The following is a 20655-nucleotide window of genomic DNA, read 5'->3' on the forward strand; positions in this document are numbered from 1 at the left end:
TCACTCTTAAAAATTAGAGGGTGTATCTCAAGAGATTTCTTCCCTGAAAAATGTCAACTACATATTATAATATATGAATATATACACATATTATATATATATATATATATATATATATATATATATATATATATATATATATATATATATATATATATATATAATATAATATTACAGGTAATTTGATTTGCTTTGCTAAAATGGGGCTCTAGGTAAACTATTCCTTTAGCTACAGTAGTGGGATAAAATGACCCGTGTGGGGAATCTCTCGGCACGCTGACCGCTCAACAACACCACAGCGCAGGAGGACAAGCGATGGGGAGCAGAGAGGCCACGTTGCCTGGCTGTACACTGAGCATCTGCCCCTTTCCCCTGCCCCGGGGTCCCGGGGACACCCCCGCTGCAGGTCAACAGTGCACAGGACGCAACGAAACACAACGGAATGGAGGAAGAAAACAAACTCAACAAAACCAAACAAAGGAATAGAGCCGGGATGGGAGTGTTGTCCAGTATTGGAGCCACCGGGATCAGAACAGCCAGAATGCCCAGAGTCAGACAGCCGGGGGGGCATGTTGGGACGAGGGGGGAGAGGGAGGTTTGGGGGGGAGGAGATGCCAAATTGGAGGGAGGGAGGCAGGTGAGGAGGGGGCAGAAGTAGGGTCTGTGGTTGTGAAGACCGGACCACAGGCTTGCTCTGCTGCATGGTTCCAGGAAAACTGTCCAGAACTATTATCTCACTATTATCCTAAAGGGTTGGAATTGACAGTTGGCATTTAGAAAATAAAAGTATCCAAATGAACAGTCAAATAAAGAGGTGAGCTCCTGTGTGGAGCCAAGTGTCCAGTAATCAGTCACACAGTTGGAAGAACACAAATTGAAAACAATTATCACAATCTAAATGCAAATCTGCATTTTATTCACAGTACTGGTCTTTAATCATCACATCGGGTCGGCCTACATGTGGACAACAATGCTAGTGGCTAAATCTGTCCCAGAAAAGTATCAGCTAAATCACAGGCTTTGTTCCAGAAAAGGATTGACTAAATCAGAGGCTCTGTTCCAGAAGAGGGTTGGCTAAATCACAGGCCCTGTTCCAGAAGAGGGTTGGCTAAATCACAGACTGTGTTCCAGAGGAGGGTTGGCTAAATCACAGGCCCTGTTCCAAAAGAGGGTTGGCTAAATCACAGACTGTGTTCCAGAGGAGGGTTGGCTAAATCACAGGCCCTGTTCCAGAAGAGGGTTGGCTAAATCACAGGCCCTGTTCCAGAAGAGGGTTGGCTAAATCACAGGCCCTGTTCCAGAAGAGGATTGACTAAATCACAGACTGTGTTCCAGAGGAGGGTTGGCTAAATCACAGACTCTCTTCCAGGAGAGGATTGACTAAATCACAGGCTCTGTTCCAGAAGAGGATTGGCTAAATCACAGACTGTGTTCCAGAAGAGGATTGGCTAAATCACAGGCTCTGTTCCAGAAGAGGATTGGCTAAATCACAGGCCTTGTTCCAGAAGAGGGTTGGGCAGCCTGATCTTAGACCAGCACCCTTATAGAGATGTCTCAAGTGTCAGAGCTTGCAAGGTTGTTCAGGCATTTCATCTTTCCTGATCTTTAATGTATTCAGCAAAGAGTGGCTACTGTGTGTTGGGAAGAAAACGGAAAACAAGTGTGAACTTTCCCAACATCCGATGACAGACAGGGTCTGTGAGGGATAACAAGGGTTGGTTACATGCACTGCTTTATTTAAACCATGAGAAGCTCCATCCCTCTGAAGCTACACAGTAGACAGGTTTTCAGTGGCTAGGCACATCTAGAATGGAACAATTACTCCACTACTGGACTGGTGTGGCCGAGGGAGTAGCCTATGATGTAATTAAGGGACTGAAATGCAGGAGTACCACTATGATGTCATAAATGTCTGGATTACACCGTGACATCATAAAGAGCTGGAGTACAACTACAGCAGCACAAATAACTATGGTTCTAATGTTACATGAAGGGCTGGAGTAGTCCTATGATGTCATAAATGTCTGGCTCTACACTGTGACATCATAAAGGTCAAAGAAATGCCAATGTACACTGCTGCTGGGCTTTCCTTCTCCTGTGCGGTCGGGATTCGTTCACCTTCCTCACGACTGTTCCTCGGCCTCTGCCCTTCCTCTTACCTGCCACCCTCTCGTCTGACTCCCGGTTTCCGTCGTCAGAGTAACGGGCAAAGTCCAGAGAGTCCAGCGTGCTGATGCTGCCTGCTCGGTCTGACGGGAAAGAGACAGAGAAGAAAATGAATTAAATTCACAGAAGATATTCTGTGGCTCCAGATTTAGAGTATAAACATCAAAGAGATTGGACAGCAGAATGGAGACCAACCATAAGGCTATACATATGTAGGACACAGGGGTAGACTCAAACCGGTTGGTTTTCTACGCAACCAATCCTCCTGGTTTCAGAAACACACTGCTCAGCTTAAGATCCCTAAACAATGCCTGTGAGCTATTCCGCCACGGTAACAATACAACGCTGACTCTGGTTTTTTCCTTTTTAAAAGTACACCAAACTACAAACAAGGTCTGCAAAAACGCTTACGAAAACATTGTTGACGGATGCAAAGTTGTGCTAAAAGAACAACAGTGTGTGCCATCATTCTGTTGCCAAACTAGGCATCTACACTGTTCATCAAGAAAAGGCATTTTGTAAAATGTTGAAATCACTGGCTTTTGTTAAGCCACGGTGTGCCATAGCCAATGTCTAGGCATCATCCAACTAGCATGAAATTGTCACGGGCTAGATCGATGTGAAATGTACCATTCAATGAGTGGACCCTACATCCTGGTCCAAATACAGTGGTAGCAACCCTCCTGAACTGGTCCTACCAGGGAACCCAAACCGGACTAGGTTATCCCAGGCGCGACCTAATACTTTTGTTGAAGAAAGTTGTCAGAGCTCACTCGTTTGACACCACAAAATGTACTAATCAGCACTGCTTACATATGTTTTTTTCCAGACAATATTTTTCCTAAAACACAAATTGTATTTTAATTCAATTATTCTATTCTATTTACCTGGTACAGGGTATTACTGTAGCTAATTATCTGAATTAAGATCAGAATATATTTCTCAATTGAAAAATATTTTTTTATCACACCCACCAACGAGGGCAGAAGCACTGGTCCATAACGTACAATTGACTCCAAGAAAGTAAAGAGAAAATTACCATAAAATTAGCTAACAGGAAAAAACTGAACCAGCCTGTTGTGAGGAGGGTCAAATGTGGGAGGAGGGTCTTGTGAGGAGGGTCTTCCTCATTGGCCAATTGACAAAAAAACTGCTGAAAAAAAACAGCACTGAGATGTCACTGCCCTGTCAGGTCAATGACTGCCCAAAACATTGTTACACGCACACACGCACATGCACGCACACATGCACGCACACATGCACGCACACACTGGGCCGAAACCTAGTAGGACATTTTTTTTTCTTGTGGGGACTGTCAAAAGGCCCTAATAAGGGAAAATGTCTCCTGTTTTACTATCCTTGTGAGGCCGCCCGATACTGATTCGATCTTGTGAAAGGAAAGCACACACACACACACACACACACACACACACACACACACGGCCGTGTGATTGCCCATGAAGGGTGTGAAGTGGAGTGTTCGGAAACCAACTCGGGAATCCAGAGTGCGTGTTTCTATACTGGCCGCGAGTGAGACAGAGTACATACCTTCCCTTCGACGTGTAGTAACAAAACACTCAGTCAAAGTACCAACAGCTCCTAGAGAAAGTGATTACACTCATGTCTCCCACCAGGAATGTATTCATAGAAAATGGGACATATGCACGTGTGTGTTTCTGTAAGCCCCTCATTTCAGGAATTGACACAAGGGCAGCAGTTCAGTGTGTCGTGTAATAACAGACAAAACACAACATCCTCAGTGTGTATTTGGCCAGGAGTTGGATGAGAACAACGGCATAGCAAACCCATCTTGGAATGTCTGGAATCCCCCGGGGCAGGACAGTGTTATCAGGGAGGGGGGGGTGCAGGGAGGCCAAACAGGTATAGGACTCAATATTTTGCTTCGATCTTTTTCGGCGGAGTGATCCAGAGCGCTGGGATGAGTCCACAACACGCTAATAAGCTAGCTATCAATATGCAAACCATGGCTGGGTAAAGACCAATGACAGAAACCCTGGATGAGTGTTTGGTGGGGGGCTATATTGAAGCTACCTTGCAGTCATCTAAGTATTATTCCATCCATTGTGATACATGTTCCACTGTAATACAAGCATTAATGAATGTGTTCATGCATTTTTTTTTGCTCACAGCCTAATACACATTTCTAAAACGTTATCATGTGAGCTTAGAAACCAAAACAGTAAATTTTACATCTTTCTTCATCACTGATATCATTTTAACAGGAAAAATACTTCAACAGGTAAGTCTGTCACTTCTCATTGAAAAACCATCAATTCCTAGTATGAGAGCCAAGATGGCCGACCCGTTGCTTTCCGTGCCTCTCAATGGCCAACACGTAGCATCTGTAATACGTGGGTTAAATACGTCACTGGTAGAGTGGGGCAGAGGAACACGGTGACTGGTGTCAAGGTGGCCCGTCCAGCTACTCCCGCTCAGTGAGAAGCTTAACAGCGTCCTGACTCTTCTGAACATGTAGACTTTGCATTAGGCTGGGCCCTGTCATAAGGCCTAAGGCCAAAAGGATCGGGAGTTGAAGTGATAATAACAACTCGATGTGCTGGCCTCCTAAGCTGGCGCGTTCAGGAGGTCGGCGACAATCGGGAGGTAGAGTTCGTTATTTCTGGGGCAGGAGGCATCTATTGGGGGGGCACAACCACTTGGACAAGCACAGCTAAATCCTCTGTCGAAAAATAAGGGTTCCTCAGACGCAGCGCTGTGGTCTGGGCTGACCGTGTTAACACCCTGAAGGACTTCAGCTACACGCGTTGTGACATTGTGTCAATGTGCTCTGTCCAACCTACAACACATCCTGCCAACAGACAAGAGTGGATAACCCCCTCTCTGGACTCTAGGCCTTTAGCCCCTTGGGACAGACCCTCAAGATGTCCCCCTTTCTGGTCACTCTCTTCCTGTTCGTCGGTGAACACAGATGCTTCCCTTAAGAAAACCTCAGGGTTCACTTAAGACCTCATCTGGGGTCGGCATAGATCCAGTCAAAATTGGAGGGCATAATGTTAAACTGGCCTCAGATCAGTGTGTTAACTTCACCCGATGGCTGACGGAAAGGATTGCCCCTGCCATCTGCCGCTACACCACTCAGGCCCAATTGCCAGGCCTCCGTCCTGCCTCCAGGGAGCAATGCCCCCTGGGATAACTCAGTCCTCCAGCTCCATAGCAACCAGTGAGGCGCCACAGACAGACAGGCAATTAGGCCACGCAGTGAACAATGGCCGCTATAGATGACGGGCAGTGGTCTACGTGCCGAGTTGGAATACTTCCGTCATGACACACATCCCCCCTATTCCCTTGTAGGAGCACCGTAATCACGTGAATGTGCCGGCAAAAGCTACACAGTGGAACCCCCTGCAGCTAGTAGTTGTGTTAGATCGAGCAGGCCTAACTAAGGAAAGGAAAGTGTCGGACACGTTACGAAATTATGGGTGTTCTGTTTGCGCAGCTCTTATCAGTATAAAGGCATGCAAATAAGGCCACACACCTCGGCTGTACCTTCAAAACTGGAACACAGATCTAAACAACAAAGGCACTCCTGTATTTAATGATGAACCAATGTCCGCCGTGACCGGGGGGTTTAATACTCACATTGCTGTTGTAATGTCTTCTTTTGCATTACCATTGGTTTGTGCCTAATCCCATCAAATAGGTTTACACACAGCTACAAGCTGCTAGGAAGGAGACCTGAGACACAGAACCTTGTTGAGACATTACCAGCTGTGGCCTACGTGATGTCATGATGCAAATATGTCAATAATAAAACTATTAAGGCGTCGGAAAGCATTTGCACATCAATGTCTGATAGGTCTTTTTCGTTGGGCAGCAGGCTATTCACGATCACTACAATTCTGGCTGTCCCCGTTCCAAGTCGGCTGGACAGGAACTTGAGGGAAGAAACACCCCTGAGCAGGTGAGGAAGGGTAGGTGAGCATTGAAGGGTCCATTGTTTCAATTCACATTTTATTACCTAGATTGTTACATAACACACCTACAGGGTGTCGTATCGAATTTCGTTTATTCTGCATTGCCATCCCAACACTGACTGAAAAGCATAATGCAAGCAGGCAGCTACACTGTTTCCAGCATTAGTTTCTGTTCACTAGCATACAGCTTGCTACATGTTTAATACAGTGAGTTATTAGGTAGCTAGTAAGGTTAGTTAATAGCAATGTAACTACTTACTTAGCGGTCCGCCTGGACCCAGTCCTTGGTCTTTACAAGCCGGCGGTGTGCCGCTTTGCCTCTCAAAGTTGCCCGGGTTTGAGAAATAGTCCCGCAACCGGGGAAGCTCCCTCCCCGCCTCCAACAGTTCGGTATGAAACTCTAGGGCCGTCAGGATGTATTGGTCCCGTATTAACTGAGCGGCAATCACATCTACCGATACCCGAGTCTCTGCCAAGCCGCCTGCCATGGTGGCAGCAGCGGCCGCTACCGAGATGCCTTCCACACTAGGGCTGGTCCGTGTGCTGGACAGCAGAAGGGCCGGGTGCTCCGCGTCAGCCTGCGGGGAGAAGGGATTATTGGACGGGGGCCCTGGCGCTCCATCGCTTGGGCTCCTTTCCGTGTCAACCCCATCCTCTTGTCTCTGCTCTGCCTCGTCTTCAGAATCGCTAAGATTAAACGGGTTGACGTTGCCCGTCGCCATTTTCCACTATAAAGATTTTTTTAGCAACCTAGCTAGCTAGCTAGATGTTTTATTGGACCCGTCTTCCTGGACGGTTGAGCTAGCTAGCTAATCCTTACGTCTTCGCCCGGTCAACATACAGTTGAATGAATGCAGGGTAGCGTTTGGTTGATTGTCACTTCAACACCCGCCTCCTCCATGGAATAGCGGGATTGGATTGGATATGGGAGAGGTTACTGGAAAACTGGACAGATCAGCGTTGACAGCTGACAGGCAGCATTTCTGTAGAACAGCTAGCTACCTAACCTTGCTGGCGCCGGGTGGAAGGTGTTTATTTGATCAGTATAAATAAAGCATGGATGGATATTTGCAATGTAATGATAACAGTGTGAACCTCAAAGAGCTACATTGATCTGTTCTATGTATGTCGCGAGTGCGAAAGCTAATGCCAGTAACAGAACTACAATACCCATAGATAGATTCTCCACCTCAGTTGAAACGTCATTTTACTACAAGGAAGTGGAGCTGTAGAGTTTCAGTGGGGAATGATTTTGTAAGCAGCTTAGAAAGACAGAGTTTTTAAAGAACGTCGTGTCGGTAGCATGGACTCCCACACTGTCCCTCTTCCGAATAGTCGATGTATATATGTGTTTCTAAATTAAATTCCCCTGAAACTAGGGTCTGTTGATGAGCAGGGTGAACTTGGATCGACAGACGTGAGATAAGTGGCAGAACAGTGTGTTGAAATGAATTCAAAGCCAGACCTCTCATTCATTTCAAGAACCAGCTTGGAAGCTTGAATATGAAAGAATAACTTGTTGAAAGGTACAATCTTCATGTTTTTTTTAGCACGTGGGAAATACTGATAATCTTGCAAATGGACGTGAATGCTCTAGTGTCTGACAATGTAGGAATGCACTGTAGTACCTTACAGACTCTTACAGACATATGGACACCACAGATTAGCTGAAGTGTCTGTATCCCAGCTCTGACCTTTTCTTCCAACAATAACCTTCCACAGTCTCTGTCTCCCTTATCCATTCCTCGCCGTCTCTCTCCAGGACCTCTGGGGTCTCGCCGCCCCCCGGGCTTCATCATGAGGATGATAGTGTTCTTCCTGGTTGGACTTCTGGTCCATGTTGTTTTCTTCATGTCCATTTTTGACATTTACTTCACGTCGCCCCTGGTCCATGGCATGGCCCCTCACGCATCCCCCCTGCCCGCCCCTGCCTCCCGTCTGGTGCTGGTGGTTGCAGACGGACTCAGGGCAGACAGCCTCTATAAGCCTGACGCCAATGGATCCACCAGGGCTCCTTACTTGAGGTGACTCAGCAAGCTCTCTCAGATTAAAAACGCATTCTGCGATTTCTGGCCACTGGTTGTGTTGGTGGCACTGTTGAGCAGTCATGTGTGTGCCACCAGCGATGTCATCAAAACCACTCACTTTCAAACTAGGACTTTCATAGTTAACCGAGGGTAGGATTCTAATTATAGATTACAAATTTTTAAACAACATACACCGGTCTTTACAAAAAAATATTTTGTTATTTGCAAATGTACCAGACTGCCTCTTTAGCTGACTGTCTGAAAATGTGTGGACTCAGAGGATTTGTGGGAAAGGGGCTGGGGGTTGTTTGCCAGAGTGATTCAGAGGATGTGTTTGTTATGTCTGTGTGTATACATTTTGTTTTTCAAACCAGGAATGTGATAGAGGAGCAGGGAAGTTGGGGTGTGTCACACACCCGTGTCCCCACAGAATCTCGACCGGGCCATGTGGCTTTGATTGCTGGCTTCTACGAAGATGTAAGTGCTGTCGCTAAAGGTAAGTGTGTTCGTACATCTGAATACAGTATTTGTGTTTTAGATAATAAGATAATTACAGAGTGGTTTTGCAGGTTTTTTTAATAGTATGACAGCCATTTGTTTTTAACTGTTTATATATGTGATGGGCTGGTTTCAACCGTGTGTGTGTGTGTGTGTGTGTGTGTTTGTAGGTTGGAAGGAGAACCCAGTGGAGTTTGACTCTGTGTTCAATGAGAGCAGACACACCTGGTGCTGGGGCAGCCCAGACATTCTGCCCATGTTCGCCAAAGGTGAAGAAAAATACACACACACACATACACACACGCACGCAACCACATGAACCCAGGAGGCTCACAGGGCTACACCAACTCACAAACGTACCTGCAGATGTGTGGCCCATTGGTTTAGACGTCCTCTCTGCTTCCCGTTCTGCCTCGGTCCTCCTGGGCATTCTCTCCTCTCTCCTCTCTCCCGCTCCGCACTCCTGCAGGAGCCACTGGGGGCCACGTCCACACACACACCTACCCTGCGGAGAGGGAGGACTTTGCCTCCACGGATGCATCCAAACTGGACTCCTGGGTCTTCGACCAATTCAAGGTAGTCATAGGGAGATGGTGTGTGTGTGTGTGTGTGTGTGTGCGCGGGTGTGTGTCAGGGTGTGTATTTGTACGTGTCTGTCTTCTGTCTCTTTTCCTTCCGTTCTGTCTCGTCAGACCCCTCTCCCGTTGTCTCAGTCTCTCCTTCTTATTGTTTCTCCCCTCCAGTCGTTCCTCCTCTCTGCCAGGGAGAACTCTAGCCTTATGTCTAGCCTTCGGCAGGACCAGAATGTCTTCTTCCTCCACCTGCTTGGCATTGACACCAATGGACATGCCCACAGACCACAGTCACAGTGAGTTAGAAACCCTACACCCTGTAGACATCACATGGAACATACAAAGCAATATGGCCAGAATTTCTTCTCCACCAATTCCAGTGAAATAATCCACTTCCAGTTTCTACAATTATACATATGGAGGTTTGAAACTGCCAAGAAACGTGTTTAGACCACTGTTGAATTGAACTTGGTTCCGTTTGGAGTCAGTGTCTTAATCGTTCCCCTCTGTGTATGTGTTTGTGTGTTTCTGTGTGTGCGCGCGCAGGGAGTATCTGGAGAACGTAGCTCTGGTTGACTCTGGTGTGAAGGAGCTGGTCTCCATTATGGAGGACTTCTTTGAAAACGATGGAAGAACTGCTTACGTGTTCACCTCTGACCACGGCATGACCGACTGGGGTACGAATCCATCCAACTCAGAAATGTCACCACCCCATCGTGTTGTAATGTAGCTCACAGTGGTCGGTGTGTTTTCCCAGGCTCCCACGGAGCAGGCCATCCCTCTGAGACTCTGACCCCGTTGTTGGTGTGGGGAGCCGGGGTTCAAGCTGCCCAGAGAGTCCCTGAGCCTCAGAACTACCACGATGGATACCTGCAAGGTAGAGTCCTTCTAAATTATTTTAGCATGTATCATCTCCACCTCCTCCAGAGGAGTTAGTCATTGGGCCGCAACTCTTGCGTACAACCGTCATTTGTTCCACATACACGACACAGTCATTTCGGTGACATGGCAACCAGACTGTCTGAAGTTGTGTCTCTTGTTGGTCGTCAGAGTGGAAGCTGGAGGGCCTTCGCAGACTTGATGTCAATCAGGTGAGACACCAGTGTGACCCTGGAAGCGTCCTCAGGCTGTCAGATGATTTGACAACCGGACATTTCTCAGAGGGTGTCGTGAATCTGTTTCTGATTGTTACAGGCAGACATAGCACCGCTGATGTCCTCCCTTATTGGAGTCCCGATCCCCCTCAACTCTGTGGTGAGTGGGAGTCGCCACGTCGCAGGTTTTTCACAGTGAATGTGGTCCTGTCAGCAGAGAGGAACTCATTTAGTAACCACCGACTGCTCTCAAATGCAAATCAGTGTATTTGCAGACAACAAGACCTCTCATGTCCAACTTTTCATTGTTGTCATTTGGGTTTATGGTGTCTATATATTAGTTGGGTATATTGTGTCTATATATTACACAGTGTATTTTTATAACAGTGTATTTTCATAAGCAAAATGAACTGGTGGGACATGCATTGGTCATGCACGTCCCGATATTCTGCTCTCCCGTGCCTGTTGGGACTTACGCAATGAGACAGTTGGCTAGCATGAAACTGGGGAGGAGAAGGGGGTGAAATCAGCAGAGTTATAATGTTGAGTGTGTGTGTGTAGTGTGTATTAGTGAATTCGTTGTGCATGCTGTTGTGTTCTGCAGGGCGTGCTACCGCTACAATACCTGAACACAAGCGATGTGTTTAAAGCTGAGAGTGTGTACACCAACGCCGTCCAGATCCTGGAGCAGTTTAAGGTGCAGTACGACATGGAGGATGTCAGAACTTCTGCTATCCTCCTTATACAATACATAAACACATATAATTGTACCCAGTTCTTCATGGCTGTACGGCATCTCTGCTCTACTCTCTGTGCAGGTGAAGATGGCTCAGAAGAAGGCAACAACGTTATCTTTTCTCTTCGTTCCATACCAGTAAGGACATAGCCATGTAGATAGCGGCTGCCTGAATGGAATTGTCATTTGACAGTATGACTCGTATTAAGGGGCAGAAATGACCGTCTAGTTGAGGTGACCTCTTGTCCGTCTAATTGAGGTGACCTCTTGTCCGTCTAATTGAGGTGACCTCTTGTCCGTCTAATTGAGGTGACCTCTTGTCCGTCTAATTGAGGTGACCTCTTGTCCGTCTAATTGAGGTGACCTCTTGTCCGTCTAATTGAGGTGACCTCTTGTCCGTCTAATTGAGGTGACCTCTTGTCCGTCTAATTGAGGTGACCTCTTGTCCGTCTAATTGAGGTGACCTCTTGTCCGTCTAATTGAGGGGACCTCTTCTCTGTCTAATTGAGGGGACCTCTTGTCCGTCTAATTGAGGTGACCTCTTGTCCTTCTGTGGGTCACTTCCTTCTTAATTTACTTGCTCACAGGTTGCTGACGGAGTCCCGCCAGGCGGAGTTAATCAGCAAGGCCAGGGTTCTGATCCGGCTGGAGAAATACGAGGAAGCTGTGAGTACGTCGATCATCCGAGCCAGGGAGTCGGTTTTCACTGTGGCATCAAATCTGACTCCAAATGTGACTCCACGGCCGCTAGGCATTTGCGTCTTAATTTCAGGTCCTAGTTGTAGTTAAGGTTAGGTTTGTAACATTTTAAGAAGTTTTATTAGAAAACTAGACGTGTTTATTGTGGTTGTAGAAGCTGGTGATTACCTGGTTGTAACACTCTCGTTCCCTCTCCCCGCCCCCTCTCGGCCAGATCTCTCTGTGTAGGTCTCTGATTGGCCACGCGTTGGAGGGACTGACCTACTACCACACGTACGACCGCTTCTTCCTGGGCTGCAGCGTCGTGCTGGGTTTCACAGGGTGGACCTCGTACGTGGTTCTGGTCATACTGAAAACACACGCCAGTCTCAGGAGACCACCCACACACACTGGGCAGGTGACAATGCATGTGTGCCAGCGAAACCCCCCCCCCACACACACACACACACACACACACAGACACACACACAGAAGGTACCTACACACCCGTATGATTCTTCCGATGTTGAAGAGATGTGTTCACAGTTTGAACCCATCGTGTGTGGTGGTGTAGGTGCCTGGGAAGACCCTGTGGAGGGTGGCTGTGGGTGTAGCTCTGCTGATGGGGTTGTTCCTGATGACTCAGAGGAGTCCACCAACCTACTACGTCTACTGTCTGCTACCCGTTCCTGTCTGGTACTCTGTCATCAAAGAGTGAGCGCGCACACACACACACACACACACACACACACAGACATGCACACACACACACACAGACACGCGCACACACACACACGCATGCACACGGCTGGTCAGTGCAGATTTTCATGTTATTTGTTGAACTATGTTTGCTCTATCTTTTTAATCCTGACCCCTGGTACTGTTATCATTGTTTTACTGTCTCTTCATAGATTCTCGTTTTCCCAAAAGTTTAGCTATATTTGTGCAAACACACACACAGACACACACAAACACACACAAACACCACACCACCCACACACAAGTGGCAGGCGCAGATTTTAATTGAATGCGAATGAGCCTTTGATGTAAATATGTCTTTGAAGGGATCTGATGTTCATTTCTACTGTATCAATTAAATGGATGAAAGGAGAGTTTTTTTATTTACATTTGTGTTTCCTTCGATGACCAACCGCAGAAGACTTGTGTGTGTTGCAGATTGGGAACCCTGACAGACCTGGTTCGTTCGTACAGTTCTCTCCCACTGTGCAAATGCTTGGGCTACTTTGTCCTGGTCACATTTGGCATTGAACTCCTGGTGAGCTGCTGCCATGAAGACTTCATGTCACTAGTGGCTCGATTAAATGGAATCTGTGTTTCAACTTGAGCTTTTGTAGAATTCTGACTCTCTGGCTTCGTCGGTCTGTCTCCCCCAGGTGGTGAGTTTCTTCCATCGGTCCATGCTCACTATTGGCCTGGCTCTTCTCTCACTTTGGCCCCTCCTGTCTGGTATCTACACCAAGGCCAGGGTAAGGCTAGTAGGGGCTTGTAGTTCTTAGCTGGACCCTTCTGTAGTTATTTTCTGTTCTGACGTGCACAAACTTAAATGGACTGGATGGGTTCAGCAGTTAACAACTATAAAAGCTTCCTGTCCATTCTTTTCTCTGTGTCTGTAGTTCAGGTCAGTGAGCTGGGTTGTGGGTTGTTTGTGCCTGGCCTCGTTTCCCATGATGCCCGTGGTGGGGAGAGAACCCAATGTTCACATGGTGTAAGTGCTCCGTCCCTTCTACAACCTTAATGCAATGCATCCTGATTATTATTTAAATTTGCATTAAATGCACAAATCATACAGATACTGTATTCCTATACTGTATACATGTGTATATTTTATATATATAAACATACACACACAATATAATATTTAATGTTGTATCTCTTTTTCTCTATTACTCTGTAGAACCTGTGCAGGTATTCTCTCTCTGTTCATCTCTGCATGTTACCTCTGGTCGGCAAGGAAACGGTCAATACCACACTTGACTGACCGCTACCTCTTCATCTCCCAGGTAACGTGTGTGTGTGTGTGTATTTGTATTTGAGAAGGAACATTTGTGCACATTGACAATAACATCCAGCTTCAGACCTGCATGTCCACCTCTCACAATGATGTCATTTCCTCCTTGCTCAACACTTTCTGCTTCGACACATCCTTGCCAAACTCTCTGTAAAACGTTCTGTCTTTTTCAGAGTAGTCGAGTTTAACCTACACACATTTTGTTTTCATTTTTATTTCATGCCAATCTACATTTTTTAAAACAAATTATTATTCGTAACTAAGGAAATATTTCCAAATGTTTTCCTAAATAACATGTTAACTAATACTAACACAGTATAAAATAACCTGTTCAAGCTACAAAGCTTTGTTTTACGTTTAGACAGCCCCAATGTGTTTTGACTATGACAGCCCCAATGTGTTTTGACTATGACAGCCCCAATATGTTTTGACTATGACAGCCCCAATGTGTTTTGACTATGACAGCCCCAATGTGTTTTGACTATGACAGCCCCAATGTGTTTTGACTATGACAGCCCCAATGTGTTTTGACTATGACAGCCCCAATGTGTTTTGACTATGACAGCCCCAATGTGTTTAGTCTAAATGTGTGTACATGTAAGTCTTCAGTCAATGTTGTTTCACATGTTTAGCCATCCCAATTTACAGGTGTTTAACGTGCGACAAATATTTATTATTACATTTGCATAAATTAGACAGCTGGATTCCTCTCACATTGTGGGGACATTTTAACAGTTCCAAAGAAGAAATAGCTAATTTAAGATTCCATGTAACTGTGTGCGTGCGTCCGTGCGTGCGTCCGTGCGTGCGTGTGCGTGCGTGCGTTCGCGTTAATCTGTGTGGTTTCCATGTCTACAGATGTTCCATGTAGCAGTGTGTGCCTATGTCCCTACCAGCACCCACTCCAGCCTGCAGCTGAAACAGGGTCTCCCTCTGTCCAACCAGATCATCAGCTGGATCACCCTGGGTGAGGAGCAGCTGTCTTTCTTTAGGAAGAAACTTCTTGACTTAATAGATTAATGTGATCCTCAACATCAGGTGTCTAAAGAGAACCCTCGTTTTTTTGGCCCCCGTTTTTTTTTCCTCTCACGCAGGTTCCTCTCTGTTGGTTCCCCTGCTGAGTTCCACTCGTCTGTTCCATCGTCTTCTCAGTATCTTCCTCACGCTCACGGCTACGTTCCTGCTCCTCAGTACCGGGTCAGTGGTCATCCAACTGACTGGCATTGGGGAACATTGGATTTTGAAGGGATATCATGTTTTTGGGGTCCACTCTGTGATGAAGTGCAGGTCTGCCTGTCTCCTTCAGGTCTGAGGCTCTGTTCCCCCCCGTCTTGTCCTGGCTGATGTTCGTGTGGATCAACATTGAGCAGGAAGCCATGCTTTCTCAGGGTATCCCTGGGAGACTGGAGGTTAGGGTTTTCACTGTTTTCCATTTCCCTTTAGTTTTACGTCGCTAATTCTATCTGTCTGATGAGAATCATGCAACTGCCTGTTTATGTGTTGAAAGCACATAGAAATAGGCAGTTATTTACAGTAAGCTCTCCTTAGCTTACGGTAAAAATGTCATAGCTAGTAAAACGTTACACACACTCAACCATGAAGAAAAACATTTTTAAACACGTTTCTGAGGTTTTGACAATGTAATTTAATGGTCAAATACGGCATTTGTTTTGTCAGTTTTTTCTGGTGTGTTTTTCAGCTGTCAGGGATGTGCTGTCAGTTGGTCTAGATGATGACTGACATGTAAACACTAACACCAACAAGGAACACTAATGTTTATCATCTCTGACTAACACGGCTTTTTCCTGGAAAACAAGCTCATGGTTTTTATTTTGAGGAATATCCATACAGGTGGGCAATTCCTCACAAAGGTCAATCCGAGACTCAGAAAATGAAATGTAAAATGTCCGTCTGAAAATAGCCTAACCTTTTCTTCCAATACAGGTTTTGGTTCATGTTCATCCATAAATCCATATTAGTTTAATTTCTACAATATGCTACCAAGTGGAATTTATTTTCTGTCAGGTGATATACATATCCCCCAGTGGATACAATAAACACAATGTTGATATCATTATATCCATTTTATTTGTTTGTCCATTCTTTAAGACATCAAAGAGGTTGGCCTGAATGAATCTCCCTGGTATACTATAATGTTTGATATTGCAGTGTTTCAGTTATATCAAGTCATTTTGTCTCTGTCTTTCTTTGTAGCTGTCCACCATTGACTTCTCTGACAACATTGACATCACCAAGATCAGACAACTGAAGCTGGATGACATCAGGAGATCTTACTTCTTCGTATCCTTGTTCCTGGTGACACCGGCAGTGCAGGATTTCTTCCCCAGAAGTAATTATTCCTCATGAGATGGCCGTAACTAGCCACAGAAACTAGTAATCTTGTTTCACGTAGTTTCAGTATCCCACATGCCTTCTGGCAAACTGTAGCCAATATTTCCTGTGATTTCCCACTCTCCCATAAAGCACCTGGGTTAGTGTTGCCGTGTCTCCCAGCTCAGCCGCGGAGGACTACAGCTCCTCTAGAGTTGGTAGCTCCTGTCAGCGCTGGGCGTGAGTGGTGGGAGGAAGTTGGGGCGTACCGACACTGATAGAGCTATCACACATTTACTCTAGGCTGTTAAAAGCCCCAGAAGAAGGTTTCAGAACAAGGACCTTCACTTTGTGTCAACTTGGAAGCAAGCATAGGATATCACTGATTCAACACTATTAACACACTTAGAAGAGATTAAGAACCATAAAGACGGTTGTGGTTTATCAACCGCATGCAGATCTACTGTAAACCAGTCACTGATTCAGAAGCTTTATCAGTAAGCTTTTTTCCTTCTTATTTGCAAAAAATTTAGAATTTCTAGCATTGAAGTCAGTGATACTCTCTTCGGGCCTTGCTAAATGTGTACTGTTGTTACAGCATAAAGTAAACAAAACACCTTCTGGCTACACAAACCTGAACCATAGGGCTTAATATCATTGAATAAATAGCCAAACTCCCTTCTGCACTTGCCTGGCTGTGTTGGGAGTGTAGGTCTGGTGAGTGACTATACATGTAGAACAGGGGTGTCCAAACTATTCCACGGGGGCCGTGTGTCTGCAGGTTTTCGCTCTCTCCTTGGACATGATTGACTAATTAGGTCACTAATTGGTTAGTTTCTACCCTCACCTGGTGGTTTAGGTGTGAACTGGGAAACAATTTATAGGAAAAACCAAAAACCTGCAGACACTCGACACCCCTGAGTAGAAAGACAATTCAGATAAAGTATGTGAACTACAAATGCCTTATGAACTGCATGAAACAGTATGCAATGTGCCAATTACAGCGTTACATGTTTTTCAAGGAAATTGATCAACATTACAATAGAAAGTCGTTTCTATGGTCCAGCCTCCATTTCCTGAATGACACCGTTTATTTCACTCAACATAACAACCATTCCTCAGCTCTGATCAAACCTATGGAGGAAAGTAGTCTGAAACACAGTTGTTTATTGGCACCATTGGTGAAGATGAGCAAGAAAGTACGTGACGAAATGTGATTGTGGTTCACCACCTTGATCTTGCACCAAAAATAAAAGAGAACTTCACCGGAGGTAAAACTGTTGAAAGACAATCAAAATTTTTAATTAAGAAATATTTTTAGGTATGCCACGATTGTTGGAACATCTACAACTAGTCGACTGCACCCATTCATGTCTTGGTGAGGGCAGACGCTTTTTTCTGGCAGTTTGTTGGCACGGAGGTTGCGTCTAATTGTTGTTTTTTGGAGACTTTTGGTGACCCTAAGATCCAGCCAACTTCCGGAAGTCTTTTTACAAAATGTATTTATTGATTAGGAATTTGTTTTCTCTCAGAACATTTTTACCTCAGTTAAAGTTGAAATTTCACATTTCAAGTGTAAGGTCAGTAGCCTTTACATGTTAGCAGTTAAAGAGTACTTCCTGTACTGTAGGACAAACATATTCTGTGAAACATTTGAAATGAACTTGATCCTTGACCCTCTCAGGTTTTCTTCATAATTACAGCCTTCTTCGGTACAGGAAACATAGCATCCATTAACAGGTATTGAGAATCATGTGATCCGAGTTACGGACATTTTCACACCTAACTACAAATCCCTCTGACATCTGAAACCCCTCTGTTCTCTCTCTCGTGTCTCCCTCTCAACCCCTCATCTCTTCCTATCCCCTCTCCACATTCTCTCTCCATCTGTGTAGTTTTGACCCAGCTTCAGTATACTGCTTCCTCACAGTTTTCAACCCATTTATAATGGGAGGCTTGATGATGTGGAAGGTAATTCATGACACACACACACACACACACACCACCAATGACTGTGATTGGGCACGTTATGCTAAAAGGAAGAGATGCTCCACTGATAAGGACATCTGACAAACGGTGGTTAACTGCAGCAGACCGGGGATATATTGGTTCAGGGCTATGTGTGGTGTGAGAACATTGTCTCTCTGCGCGGTAGTATTGTCTAGCAGTGGTCTTTTACGCAACCCACCATCGACTGACATTTTGTAAGGAATGATCACTGTGACACCGTTCAAATGGCCAGTATAGATTGTAGAGATTGAACATGTTGTAACATAGCGTTGCTTTTGCAGTGTCACAAAGTCTGTTGCCCAACAGGCTGAATGTAAGACTGTCGTTGTTGCAGGTGATGATCCCGTTTGTTATCGTGATGTGCACGTTTGAAAGCATCCAGGTCACCACACAGCTCTCCTCCAGAAGGTAATAACGGCGAGCTTCGGTCCATTGTGCAGATTGCAAACACGCTCTGAGAAAGGGGTTCATGAGGCTGTCATTGAATTCCTTATTTTATCTTTTGGTCTCCAGTCTGTTTCTCATCGTCCTGGTGATTTCTGACCTTATGGCGCTGGTAAGAATGTGTACAGAGAAGCTGTATGGTTGTGGTTGCACCTGCAAAATAAATGGTTTCCAAGACAAAACCGTAACAAGAGATCCCAACCAAAGAAAGTATAACCAACAGGATTTGGTAAGCTATGTGAAAACCTCATATCCACTAACCCTCAGCTTCTTGCACTATACCTTTGCCCCCCCCCCCCCCCCCCCCCCATTCCATCTTGTCTTCTCTATTTCTCCAGCATTTCTTCTTCCTAGTGCAGGACAATGGAAGCTGGCTGGACATTGGCACCAGGTAGGATCCAGCAAAAAGAACAAACATTTTAGACCAAGATTTTACATAGATCTTTAACCTGGCTGGCAGCGGAAGCTGGTGGGCAAAATGGGATAGTTAGGATTGTAATGGTAGGCTAGTGAATAAGAGCATCTGACCAGCAACGGCAAAAGCAATGCAATTAACCCTGAACACTCCAGCTGAAAATATGAACGTGTTTAAAAAATAAAATTAAAAAACGAAAGGCATTTCATAGCTCAGCGCTAATCACGTTTTGGCCGTTTCGGTGCGTTCTTCTGTACACCCGGCAACTCACACTCCCTGTGTTTCCCCTTCTTTGTGTCCAGTATCAGCCATTATGTGATCGTCATGTCCATGACCATCTTCCTGATGCTGCTCAGCCTGGTCACCCACGTCCTCACCTCCAGGAGGGTCAGCCTGTGTCGGACACGCAAGATGCACTTCCCCTGAGGCACCGCGTATCGGCCTGTCCTCGCCGCTACGATGCCTGCTTATTAACGCAGTGAAAGTGGATCCGCCTGAAGTTTGCGTTCGCCCTGTCTATATATTTAATTGTCTGTCATGGTCTGCTTTTCGTGCGCACTGGTGTTTTGACGCTATACTGTAGGCGGTCAACGTTCAAACTGGCTAATTAAATTCGGATACTGTGTTGTGGAACGTCAGCAGCCAGGTGTTCGAATCCCGGCAGCGGCATACTTACAGTGCCCCGGGGTCCAGCAGAGGACGGCGCCCATTGGTTCAGAGATGCTGGCCCGTCTGTAATCAAGGGTGGAATATCAGACCGATTCCCCCCTGGAGACTCCATGCACATGTCTGGTGCCTGTGAAGCAAAAAATATCAGAAACATGAGAGATGTAGGACAAGGTATACTTGAATATTTGACATTTTGCATATGATCTAAATACTGTTTTCTACTGTTTGTGGAAAAAAAGGGTTCTGGTGTAATGGATGAAGAGTAGCTGCAGTAACTTGATTCAACACAAACTACTACTAAGGACAGCTGGATGAGGCGTGTATTTGTGTGTTATGGTATTAATTGGTATGGGAATGTGTGGTAAATATGGGTTTTAAGTGAAGTTTTTTTTGCCACTGATACTATATGATGTTGCACATGTTAGAGATGTGATGGATTTGGGCAAAAGGCCTGTGGGAATGTGGTGTATTAGCATGAATGCAATAATTAAATGCAACCAAGCTACTGTATACAGAAAAGTTCATTATTTTGCTGTCAGAACCATGGTATATTACCTATTATATACAGCTGAAATAACTATCCAGGACCCAAACTATCTGGTTAACAACAAGTGGTCAATGGTAGTGTTTAGTACGTAGTGTACGGTACAGTACCTTTTAGACAAACCTACTTGTACAAGAGTATTTCTTTTAGTTTTACCATTTTTGCTATTTTCCACCCTGTCCTATGAAGCTGGTTGAGAGACTGCCAAGAGTCTTCAAAGCTGTAATCAGGGCTAAGGGTGGCGTCTAAAAATCTAAAATGTTAATGTATTTTGATTTGTTTAAAACTTTTCTTTGATTACTGCATAATTCCATTTGTGTTATTTCATAGTTTTGATGTCTTCACTATTATTCTACAAAGAGGAAAATAGTAAAAATAAACGGTTCCCTGGAAATGATGTACTATTTAACATATGTGCTGATATCATGTCATTAAAACCACTTCCTTTCAAACACAGGGTTTCAGGGCTAATTGAGGCACTACAGT

At 45.3% G+C, this 20655-nt stretch overlaps 2 protein-coding genes across 9 annotated transcripts in view; one reads left to right on the top strand and one right to left on the bottom strand.

Moving 5' to 3' along the window:
• The window catches only part of relch (RAB11 binding and LisH domain, coiled-coil and HEAT repeat containing), a 32817-nt gene extending 25861 nt beyond the window's left edge, over window positions 1–6956 (bottom strand). For 4 of the 6 annotated variants that reach the window (XM_029116413.2, XM_029116410.2, XM_029116409.2 and 1 more), the window contains exons 1-2: window positions 6382–6956; window positions 2160–2249 (exon numbers count right to left, since the gene is read on the bottom strand). In XM_029116413.2, the coding sequence (XP_028972246.1) occupies window positions 2160–2249; window positions 6382–6844 (553 nt within the window). In that variant the 5' untranslated portion in view covers window positions 6845–6956. The remainder of the gene's footprint in view (window positions 1–2159; window positions 2250–6381) is intronic. The other 2 variants (XM_029116414.2, XM_029116412.2) reach the window with 1 other exon arrangement.
• On the top strand, window positions 5872–20135 carry pign (phosphatidylinositol glycan anchor biosynthesis, class N). Of its 3 annotated transcripts, none has more exons than XM_020041806.3 (29): window positions 5872–6109; window positions 7885–8146; window positions 8524–8645; window positions 8818–8916; window positions 9117–9223; window positions 9391–9515; window positions 9766–9896; window positions 9977–10096; window positions 10270–10310; window positions 10414–10473; window positions 10918–11010; window positions 11132–11187; window positions 11637–11715; window positions 11963–12145; window positions 12302–12441; window positions 12904–13003; window positions 13122–13214; window positions 13362–13453; window positions 13643–13748; window positions 14615–14723; window positions 14851–14953; window positions 15063–15165; window positions 15971–16057; window positions 17772–17827; window positions 17983–18058; window positions 18432–18505; window positions 18611–18653; window positions 18880–18932; window positions 19259–20135. In XM_020041806.3, the coding sequence occupies exons 2-29, from the start codon at window positions 7920–7922 to the stop codon at window positions 19380–19382; spliced, it is 2802 nt and encodes a 933-aa protein (XP_019897365.2). In that variant the 5' UTR covers window positions 5872–6109; window positions 7885–7919; the 3' UTR covers window positions 19383–20135. The 3 variants fall into 3 exon arrangements, with proteins under 3 accessions (XP_019897365.2, XP_010888475.2, XP_019897366.2); XM_010890173.5 differs by lacking the exon at window positions 5872–6109 and adding an exon at window positions 7064–7648; XM_020041807.3 differs by lacking the exons at window positions 5872–6109; window positions 17772–17827; window positions 18611–18653; window positions 18880–18932; window positions 19259–20135 and adding an exon at window positions 7064–7648 and having other exon boundaries at window positions 15971–16106.
• Window positions 20136–20655: the final 520 nt, after the last annotated feature.

The sequence above is a fragment of the Esox lucius genome, chromosome 21, assembly GCF_011004845.1.
Source record: "Esox lucius isolate fEsoLuc1 chromosome 21, fEsoLuc1.pri, whole genome shotgun sequence".
In the NCBI taxonomy this organism is placed as follows: domain Eukaryota; kingdom Metazoa; phylum Chordata; class Actinopteri; order Esociformes; family Esocidae; genus Esox; species Esox lucius.

Excerpts from the sequence above, each read along its gene's own strand:
- pign (XM_020041806.3), top strand. The coding sequence starts at position 7,920 with ATGAGGATGATAGTGTTCTTCCTGGTTGGACTTCTGGTCCATGTTGTT. Across the intron at positions 13,454-13,642 it reads GAACCCAATGTTCACATGGT|AACCTGTGCAGGTATTCTCT; the intron begins GTAAGTGCTCCG and ends ATTACTCTGTAG. Across the intron at positions 18,654-18,879 it reads TTTCTGACCTTATGGCGCTG|CATTTCTTCTTCCTAGTGCA; the intron begins GTAAGAATGTGT and ends CTATTTCTCCAG.